Here is an 11,269-nt window from a genome sequence, read left to right as displayed (position 1 = left end):
GGGGTGGAAGTATCTACGGCCCGTAGTTATCATCGACGGCACTTTTTTGAAGAGTTACTATAAAAGCACACTGTTTTCAGCATGTGGTATGGATGCGAATGAACAAGTTTACCCCCTCACATTCGGCGCTGGTGATTCAGAATCTACTGAATCGTGGGTTTACTTCTTGACAAGGTTAAAGGAAGCAATCGGGGAGAGGTCACATCAGGTCATAGTGTCTGACAGGAACGCGGGAATCATTAACAGTGTGAAAAAGGTTTTCACTAACTCATACCATGATTATTGCATGTTTCATCTTTTGAAGAACGTGAAGAACCAAATCAAAGGTCTATCAAAAGAGGTGAATTGGACGTTCTATGCTGCAGCAAAGGCATACACGTATGCAGAGTTTGAAAAGTATATGCTTATGATAGATGAGGAAGATCCAAGAGTCCAAGCGTATCTTCAGAACGACGTAGGCCACGAAAAATGGGCTCGTAGTTTCTACACGGAGAAGAGATACTCAATAATGACATCAAACAATGCCGAGGCGCTGAATGCAATGAATGTCAAACCGAGAGAGTTCCCTATTGCCAAGCTATTTGATTTTCTCCGGGAGAGAATGAGTAAATGGTTTTACGAACGTAGAGAAAAAGCGTTGAGAACGTTGACGATCCTTTGCGTTGACGCGAATAAAAAACTTGAAGAATACCACGCTAAATCTACTGGAATGGGGGTACGTGATAGGCATTCAATTTTTATTTTTTTTATAATATGTTTTTTATTATAAACAAAATGGTATTGGTTGCGGAACAGGTGCATCCATCATCGGTGTACGAGTTTGAAGTCATTGATAGAGAGGGGCAAAAGTGGGCTGTAAATTTGAGAGAGAAGACATGTAGTTGCCGTGTCTTTCAAACTGACAACTTTATTTGTCCCCACGGCATTGCGGCTTGCGGTTTTCGAAACTTCGCAGTTGAGAAGTACATATCAAATTACTACACCACCGAATATTGGAGAAGTTGTTATGCAGGTGTAATTCATCCAATTGGCAGCGAGGAGTCGTGGAATTTTCCAGAGGAAGTCACACAAAAAATAGTAAATCCACCTCATGTTGCGGCTCGTGCCGCCGGAAGACCGAAAAAGAAAAGAATACCCTCTCCATGGGAAGGGGATGAGGATAGAAGGAATAAATGCAGTCGGTGTGGTGGAGTAGGACATAATCGAGCCACATGTCGCAACGCGATCCCGACCCACCATAGTCGACCCCGAAAATGAGCTCGATTGTTCCTTTTTTTAGACTTTTTATTTGATGTACCAATTTGGATTTGTACTTTACTTTATTTCTTATTTAGTTTGTTATGTTTGTTATGGATTTTTATATAAATTTCTCATTCGTGACGTTAGTCCCATTAAACAATTTACGTGACGTAAACGTCACGAAATCTATTGTTTTACTGACTTCTATGTCACGAAATAGCAATTCTTCGTGACATAGAAGTCACGACATCCAATTGTTTCCCTGACAGAGAAGTCACGACATTAACATTTTTCTTGACATAGAAGTCACGACATCCAATTGTTTCGTGACAGAGAAGTCATGACATCAACATTTTTCTTGACATAGAAGTTCGAGCCATTTTCGTGACAGAGAAGTTCGAGCCATTTTCGTGAACCATGATATCTTTCGTTGTTTTGACCGAGTTGGTAATTGGGATATGGATATTTAATAGCAATAAATGGTATTCATAGCAATTAAATTACTGAACAACCAACTTTGGAAGTTAGGTAAGAATATTTATTTTGGCATTTACTTACTACAAAAGTTAGGTAAGGAATCCTCATATTTATCCGACCTACCTCATATCAAACTGATAATATTGTTCGAAAGAGTCTAACGGTGAAATGGACGCTAAAGATCCAACGACGAAGGAAGCGATTCGAGTAAAAAGGTGTCGACGGTGAATGAGACGTCGGAGATGCCTTCAGGAAGTGCAAACTCGACCGCAAGATATTACATGATTCCATCTCCGCGCCCTTCCAGGAAATTAAAGAAGCGTCATGACATGAGCGACGCTGAATACAACGAGTATGTAGAGATGCATGCAGGTGAGAATTACAAATCTCCGGTTTTGATGGCTAACTCCGTTCTTCAAGAAATATTCGGCGAGAATTGGGAGGAATTTTTGAAATCAAAGGGAGCTATTGTTGAAGACCATAAAGATTTTCCGGCTTGCCAAAGGGGGGTGGACGGAAAGAAATAAAATGTAGTTCGAGATGAGGTACTCAATATTTACAATGTTTTAATGTTTTAATGTCTAGACGAAATCACATGTTTTAAAACTATTTGTATAATTCTCCTCCTATGTTCATATGTTTTTAAGACTTTTTCTTGATGTACTAATATTGGGTATGGACTTTTTTTTCCAATTTCGTGACTGGTATGTCAGAAAAAACTACCGTTTCAAGACTTGAAGACTTCCGTTTCGTGATAGGAACGTCACGAAATCAACATTTTTCGTGACAGGAACATCACAAAGTCCCCATTTTTCGTGACAGAGAAGTAACAAAATCCCCATTCTTCGTGACAGGAACGTCACGAAATCCCCATTTTTCGTGACAGAAACGTCACGAAGTCCCTATTTTCGTGACAGAGAAGTAACGAAATCCCCATTTTTCGTGACAGAAACGTCACGAAGTACCCATTTTTCGTGACAGGAACGTCACGAAATCCCCATTTTTCGTGACAGGAACGTCACGAGATGCGTACCAATTAACCGAACTCATGATCTATTTCGCTCATTTGATCTCGTTTGGTCCTCATAAATTTCCTTCTAGACTCGTAAATGAGTTGTTTTGGGAGGACTACCAACGCTATTAATCAAAAAATTCTAACATTAAGGAGAAATTAGAGTTGAAAACGACATGTCGGACGACATGACGTTCAACCTCATTCACCTATGTTCATATGTTTAGAGTACTTTAAATTTTGTCTCTTTGAGATGATGAAATGAAATGGGACAAATGAATGTATGTCAACAACACTTCACGATACAAAACACATTAGTTCGTCAAGATGTTCTAGGTAAGTAGAACTCACTTACCATTTATCCTTCTCATATTTTTTTGATATTCTAGGTAAGTAGAACGGCTGTCCATTTATTTTTCAAATTTTATCATTTTAATTTGCATAACAACCATTGATCCCCTATGACGGATTTAATGAAAAGAAGAAGAGATTTCTCATTAAATTCGATCAAAGGGAACAATTTTGTGACTGGTATGTCACGAAAACGTACCGTTTCGTGACTTGAAGACTTCTTTTTCGTGACAGGAACGTCACGACGTCCCCAATTTTCGTGACAGGAGCGTCACGAAGTCCCCAATTTTCGTGACAGGAACGTCACGAAATCCTCATTTTTCGTGACAGGAACGTCACGAAATACCCATTTTTCGTGACAGGAACGTCACGAAATCTCCATTTTTCGTGACAGAAACGTCACGAAATCTCCATTTTTCGTGACAGGAACGTCACGAGATGCGTACCAATTAACCGAACTCATGATCTATTTCGCTCATTTGATCTCGTTTGGTCCTCATCAATTTCCTTCTAGACTCGTAAATGAGTTGTTTTGGGAGGACTACCAACGCTATTAATCAAAAAATTCCAACATTAAGGAGAAATTAGAGTTGAAAACGACATGTCGGACGACATGACGTTCAACCTCATTCACCTATGTTCATATGTTTAGAGTACTTTAAATTTTGTCCCTTTGAGATGATGAAATGAAATGGGACAAATGAATGTATGTCAACAAAACTTCACGATACAAAACACATTAGTTCTTCAAGATGTTCTAGGTAAGTAGAACTCTTTTACCATTTATCCTTCTCATATTTTCTTGATATTCTAGGTAAGTAGAACGGCTGTCCATTTATTTTTCAAATTTTATCATTTTAATTTGCATAACAACCATTGATCCCCTATGACGGATTTAATGAAAAGAAGAAGAGATTTCTCATTAAATTCGATCAAAGGGAACAATTTCGTGACTGGTATGTCACGAAAACGTACCGTTTCGTGACTTGAAGACTTCTTTTTTGTGACAGGAACGTCACGACGTCCTCATTTTTCATGACAGGAACGTCACGAAGTCCCCAATTTTCGTGACAGGAACGTCACGAAATCCCCATTTTTCGTGACAGGAACGTCACGAAATCCCCATTTTTCGTGACAGGAACGTCACGAGATGCGTACCAATTAACCGAACTCATGATCTATTTCGCTCATTTGATCTCGTTTGGTCCTCATAAATTTCCTTCTAGACTCGTAAATGAGTTGTTTTGGGAGGACTACCAACGCTATTAATCAAAAAATTCCAACATTAAGGAGAAATTAGAGTTGAAAACGACATGTCGGACGACATGACATTCAACCTCATTCACCTATGTTCATATGTTTAGAGTACTTTAAATTTTGTCCCTTTGAGATGATGAAATGAAATGGGACAAATGAATGTATGTCAACAACCCTTCACGATACAAAACACATTAGTTCGTCAAGATGTTCTAGGTAAGTAGAACTCACTTACCATTTATCCTTCTCATATTTTCTTGATATTCTAGGTAAGTAGAACGGCTGTCCATTTATTTTTCAAATTTTATCATTTTAATTTGCATAACAACCATTGATCCCCTACGACGGATTTAATGAAAAGAAGAAGAGATTTCTCATTAAATACCATCAAAGGGAACAATTTTGTGACTGGTATGTCACGAAAACATACCGTTTCGTGACTTGAAGACTTCTTTTTCGTGACAGGAACGTCACGACGTCCGCAATTTTCGTGACAGGAACGTCACGAAGTCCCCAATTTTCGTGACAGGAACGTCACGAAATCCCCATTTTTCGTGACAAATGAGTCGCGAAATCCCGGAATATCGTGACATAGTAGTCACGAAATAGTACTATTTCGTGACTTGAAGAGTTTTGTTTCGTGACAGGAAAGTCACGAAATCCCAATATTTCGTGACAGGTACGAATGATAAATATAAAAATTAAAAAAGAGGTATTTTACAATACCTCATTTTATTATTTTGTAGTTGTTTAACTTGAGTACGATACGACCTTCGAACCCGTTACCTAGAGGAAGCCACATAGCAATCGTCTAGGCTATCGGGAGAGTCGTGATAGGTGGAGCACTAAATTTAAATTTATACAATTAAAAGCTGGAGTTCAGGTTAGACTCGTTATACTCATTGTTCGTGACAGGAACGTCACGAAATCCCCATTTTTCGTGATAGGAACATCACGAAGTCCCCATTTTTCGTGACAGGAACGTCACTAGATGCGTAGAAATTAAGTGACATCAAGAATCTATTTGGCGTTGTTATGAAATCATATGAATTGTATTTCATATAATCATATCCAAAAGAGTATAGAGTTACATATTTAATAATTTACTGGCCCCTATACGTACGTATAAAACATAGACCATGTCTTCGTGACGACCTTGTCACACAAATTCTACAAAGGAGAATTAAGAGTCACACCGCCATCACAAAGACATTCCAAAAGAATACACTTCAGCCTATTTATAAGATTTGGATCACTAATCACTTCTCCTACTTTTAATTCTCTTCGTCTGACTCAACATTGTTTGCGATCTTTAATGCCACGTGCTTGTACAACTCGGTTGCCATCTTCTTTCTGTACATGGAAATATTGTCTTGATGCAAACTACTGACCGGAATCCCGTGGATCATAAATTCGGCGGCCTTTACGCAAAACATGCCACAGTCTCCCCTGTTCATGATTGCTTACTAGTATTAAATATACATCAAAATAGAACATGATAAACAATTATGAGAAGAGATCTTACCCATTGGATTGGTGTGGCATAGGCGCTATTACTATTTTAAATGGCTCCGAGTTGCCATCTTCCAGACCGACGACGCCCAACACAATGGGGATAAAATCCGCCATCATCCGTATGCTATCACGAACATTGCGTGCATACTTCGAGTCCATGGAGTCGTATATTGTTAGCGCTCTACAGCTTAGGGAAATTACGACAAGGAGCCAGTGGTCCGGCACATGGACATGGACGTAGATAGTGTTAACATCTGCCCATGGAGTGTTTGCAAAACCTGTTTTTTTCGGCAGTTATGTAGTCAAGCACAACTAAATGGTCCGTCCAATCAAACACGTCCTTGTTCTTCGCTTTGGACCAAGCATCATGGCATCGGGTGAGCATTGGTAGAAAGTACGAGTTGGTTGTCGTAAACGGCTTTCGGACATTTCCATACTTCCCCTTCTTTCTCAAGTAGTAGAAAATGACGTCCACATGCTGCAAAATAAATAAAAATTCACAGAAATCAGTGACATATAAGTGTTCACTTCGTGATAATATTGTCACCAGATTCTTATCTTCATGTGGTGACAACAACACAGTTTCTGGTGACAATGTTGTCACGTAGTAAATATTAACAACAAACAAATAAATGCAGTTGACTATTGAGTATGTAGAATAACAAGCGAAATCCAAGTGAATTAATTCAGGAATCCAGGTTCAGAAATTCATTGTCACGACATATAGAATTTATTACATGAAGTTCAAAAAACCAAATAAAAAACACGTCACAACAAAGCTAGAAAAACCATGGTTTTATCTATTTACATTCACACAAACAAAAAACAATCCGAAGTGCAGTGGTGTTTGTCATCCTTGGCTCTAAAAAACTTGGTTGAGCGGACGTACCTCTCCCGTAAGCCACTTAACCGGGGTCCACAAAGAGTAAAACCAAGTCTTCGATGTAATCTCAACCACCGTAAAATGGAACGAGGGAGATAAATCTTCATCTGGTGACTTGTAGTTCGGACTACTGAAAAATCACAAGTATTAGATCTCATTTTTATTTAAAATTACCAGACAATATATGTAAGAAGGAGAAAGATACTTACGCATTTTTGTGATTCGATTTAAGACCAACTTTAATCCATTTAGCCATTGCTGCAATATCTCCCACAGAAATCTCGTCTTTAGGGTAGGAGAATGGATATACTGACGGTGGCCGAAGTGGTCGTGTGAACCTCGTAAACACAGCCGGCGCGGGTGTCGGTGTGAAGACCGCTGGCGCCCTCCTATGGCGAGTAGGCTTTTCATCTGATGATGAAATCATTATGAGCTTTCCAGGAATCTTCAACAACGAGGAACAGACCTCAGCAGCCGCCTCTAGACGTGGCATAGGCGTTTTAGACTCCTGGGTCTCTTCGGCTTGGGTCTGGTCCTCGCCGCCATCAGCGTGCGTTTGGTTCCTGTCTACTTCTTTTGGCCCTTCATCTTCAGGACCTCTCCCACCGTCTTCGTCATCTTCACTATCATCTTTTTTCTTCTGAAGATCATCTTCTTTACATTTGCCTCCAATAGATGGCTGATCTTCATCATTTTTCTCGGCTTCTTTGTTGTTGTTCTCCAACTCATTTGATTTGTCCACAACTACTTCTTCATTACCCTTCTCCTCTTCTTTGTCCTTCTCCTCTTCCTTGTTCTCTTCTTCTTCTCCTTGTTTCTCTTTAACATCGACGTCGTTCATGGGAACTTCTGTCCCATCATTCCCGTGCCCTTCTTCTCTGTTCACATCTTCCATATTCTCTTCTTCCTTCTCCTTCACCTCCTCTTCATATTTCTGGAGGTTGACAAAATCATCATCCTGAGATACTTGTTGCTTGTCCACAACCTCTTTCAAGGTTTCTGAAATGGATCGCATTTCAGTGAACAACTGCTTCTTCCACTCAAGAAACTCTATTCTGAAATGTTTCAGATCTTTTTCCATGGCGGACATGCGTATCTGCAATGTACAAATAATTTTGTATGAGAATAGAATCACGAAATGAAGTATTTTCGTGACATACAAGTCACGAAATCAATTATATTCGTGACATACTTTCGTGACATAGATGTCACGAAATCACGTATACTCGTGCCATGAAAGTCACGAAATCAAATATTTTTAAACTATAATTGATTTCATGTCACGAATATAATTGATTTCGTGACATATATGTCACGAATTTACTTGATTTCGTGACTTTACTGTCACGAATTTACTTTAAACTATAAGAAACTAATTACTTAAGAAACCAGTACCTCAGTTGATGATGATGTGGTAACAATGTCTTCTTTTTTCTTCTTCCCCCTCTTCTCAGAGGGGCTCACAACAGTCCTCGCAGTTGTCGCAGACTCTACCTCACCACCGATCGGCTTGAATTCGATCTAGAAGAGGTCCGAAGTTAATTAAATTTGCATGTTCTTATAAGTAAGAGATTAAAATTTAATTAAATGTAAATATTCTTATCAATCATATTCATACCTCTTGGAATCGAATCTTTTGTAGTTGGGACTCCAAGACCTTCCCTGATTTAGTAGCCCAACGCCTCATCAGCGGCGTTGCGTCGGCAACGAGTATTGAGGCGAAGTCCAGCTCCACGAATCGTGGGATGCACTCGTAACCCCATATCTGGAGTCGGAGCACGAAACCCGACAGGTGGAGTTTTGGGTTCTTACCCTCCTTGATGGTCTTGGCCTTGCTCACAAAGCCCACGATAGAACCTAGAAAGAAGTTCCAGGCGACGTCTCCCCATGGGTAGTTGTTGAAAACAATCGGGTCATCCACCATCTTGATGTAGCTATCGCAGGGGAGGTTGACGGTCTTCTCGGCCGCCAAGAGAACATTGTACAGAAAGTGGAGGAGGAGTAGTCTCACCCTCCTCTCATCTGGCCATTCCTGGCTACTCTCAAGGACTGCACCAATGTTGGCCCTTTTCCGGAAAAGAGCACCATTACAGAAGGTGACATTGTATAGCCCTCCCTCAACCATATTAGCGTACCGTGGTTGTTCTGCGTAGTTTTCGCTGAATCTTAACCATGTGATCAGGGAAAAGTGCTCTTTGGTGAACTCGTGGGGTCTTCCACCAATCTCCATGACCAGAGAATCGTTAGATGCACCGGCCTCGTCATAATAACCAGATCTCAATACCAAATGACTTATTATTCTGGATGATTTTGTTATCAAGGGCATGTCTAGAAACTACCCAAAACACGTCTTTTTGAATAAGTCTTTTTGGTTGGCGGTCATGCCGGTCTCCTTTTCGAAGTCGTCCAAGTTCCCATGGAAGTTGAACGAGTAGCCTGAGTCTATTTCATCTTCTTTTATCCTTCGTATGAAACCCTAAAAATTACAACATTAAACACATAAAAGTTAAAACATTAAACACATATGAGTTGGAACATTAAACACATAAACATTGTGGTTTTCGTGACAATTGTGTCACGAAATTTCTGGGTTTCGTGACTCTGTCACGAAACTTCTGCGTTTCGTGATAATTGTGTCACGAAATTTTTAGGGTTTCGTGACACCTATGTCACGAAATTTATGGGTTTCGCTACAATTGTGTCACGAATTTCAGGGTATCGTGACATAGTTGTCACGATACCCAGAAATTCATGATATAGTTGTCACGATACCCAGAAATTTCGTCACATAGGTGTCACGAAACTCAGATATTTCGTGACACAATTGTCACGGAAATCCATAAATTTCATGACACAATTATCACGATACCCAGAAATGTGTGACACAAAACAATTCACAGAACCTACATCTAATATGAGCAAGCCTAGAAAAATGAACACTTTTATCAAACTAACAGTTACATGAAACACACAATAAACATGCAAACCAATGAATCAACACAAAATCCACACATAATCAACACAAAATTAACATGCAAACCCAAAAGTTTTCATTTTTGTCACGAAATAAAAAATTTAAGCAACCAAAAAACTGAAACCACCAATTGCAAGTAAAAAAACTCACCTTGTGAGGTCTCTCGCATGTACAAGGGACAGAGGAGTCAGAATTTGAAGGCAACTCAAGAACCACCTTCCTCTTCTTCTTCGGCGGCGCAAGAACCTTCTTCCATTTCTTCGCCGGGGAGTTTTGCATTGGTGACTCCGGGCCAAAAGCCACGCGCGGACTCCGACGCGGGGATGCATGCGTCACTGGAGGTGGAGTTTCGGCCGATGATTGAGGAAGACTCCTCTTTTTAGGGTTAGGTTTTGGAACTTTTGGGGGGCGTTTGGTCGGCGAACTATTCTTTTTCTTCATTTCTTGGGCGAAGAATGGACGAGAGTGACGAAATGAGTGAGATTATGGAGTTTGAAAAACAAATCGAGACGGTTTTTGGAGTGTTGGTTAAGGAAGTTGGACGGTTTTTTTTTTCGCTCGCTCTCACTCTCTCTCTCTCTCTCTCTCTCTCTCTCTCTCTCTCTCTCTCTCTCTCTCTCTCTCTCTCTCTCTCTCTCTCTTCTAGTTAAACTATCTCGGTCAATGAAAAAATGAAGAGGAAGGTGACGTGGAGTCAAGGTAAGTGAGGAAGGTGACGTGGAGGCAAGGTAAATGAAGAAATTCGGTTTTTTGGTGATTTTTTATTTAAATTTTAATATTCACGGGGGTAAAAGGGTAATTACATAAATCCAAATTAATTACGAAGTAAAATAAAAACCCTTTTTTTACTCCTATTTAGGGCAATTTCCCTTTGGGATTTATGGGAAGTTTTCAGAGGATGTGAACATATGAATTGAAATAGAGTTGAGAGAAATGGGTGGTACTTTAAGGGAATGATGAGGGATATTTATAATGAAAAATTTTATTTTATGGACCTAAAAATTAACAAAATATCAAGACTAGACCTCATATTTAAAAATATCTAAAAATGAACTTTTGTCCATATTTCGGACAAAATGCCCTTTTAAACAAATAAGTTAATCTATCTTCTCAATCCCACACTCGGTCTCTCGACTCTGATGAGATACAACTAAATTTGACGAGATACGAAGGAATCCGACGAGCTATGACAGCCTAGGATGGCAAAGTTTCACGTGAATTTGACATTCACCGCTTAAAATGCCCAAAAAGTATAAATTTTATCGTATAGCATCGTACACTATCGTATATTATTTTACATTATAACGCAATTTCATTTGTATAAATTTTATCGTACATTATAATTATAATGTATCGTATCTCATCGTATTATATCGTACATTATCGTACGGTATCGTACATTATAATTATATCTCATCGTATTGTATCGTACATTATCGTACGTTATAATTAGAATGGCATTTGTGTCCAAGATAGGGACAAAAGTCCATTTTTAGATATTTTTAAAATATGAGGTCTAGTCTCGATATTTTGTTAACGTTTAGGTTCACAAAATTAAATT

The 11,269-nt window shown here is 39.3% G+C and overlaps 1 protein-coding gene across 1 annotated transcript; it reads left to right on the top strand.

Annotated features, from left to right (window-relative positions):
• Positions 1–297: 297 nt before the first annotated feature.
• LOC149383440 (uncharacterized) lies at positions 298–2,243 on the top strand. Its single transcript, XM_089627792.1, has 3 exons — positions 298–715; positions 796–1,181; positions 1,898–2,243. Exons 1-3 carry the CDS (start codon positions 401–403, stop codon positions 2,241–2,243), a joined length of 1,047 nt encoding a protein of 348 aa, XP_089483918.1. The 5' UTR covers positions 298–400.
• The last annotated feature ends 9,026 nt before the right edge of the window (positions 2,244–11,269 follow it).

Source organism: Urtica dioica, chromosome 10 (assembly GCF_054948205.1).
Source record: "Urtica dioica subsp. dioica isolate 48M chromosome 10, U.dioica_male_clone48M_v1_H2, whole genome shotgun sequence".
Classification (NCBI taxonomy): domain Eukaryota; kingdom Viridiplantae; phylum Streptophyta; class Magnoliopsida; order Rosales; family Urticaceae; genus Urtica; species Urtica dioica.
The sequence above is the reverse complement of the archived record's forward strand: the minus strand, read 5'-3'. Positions and strand labels throughout refer to the sequence as shown.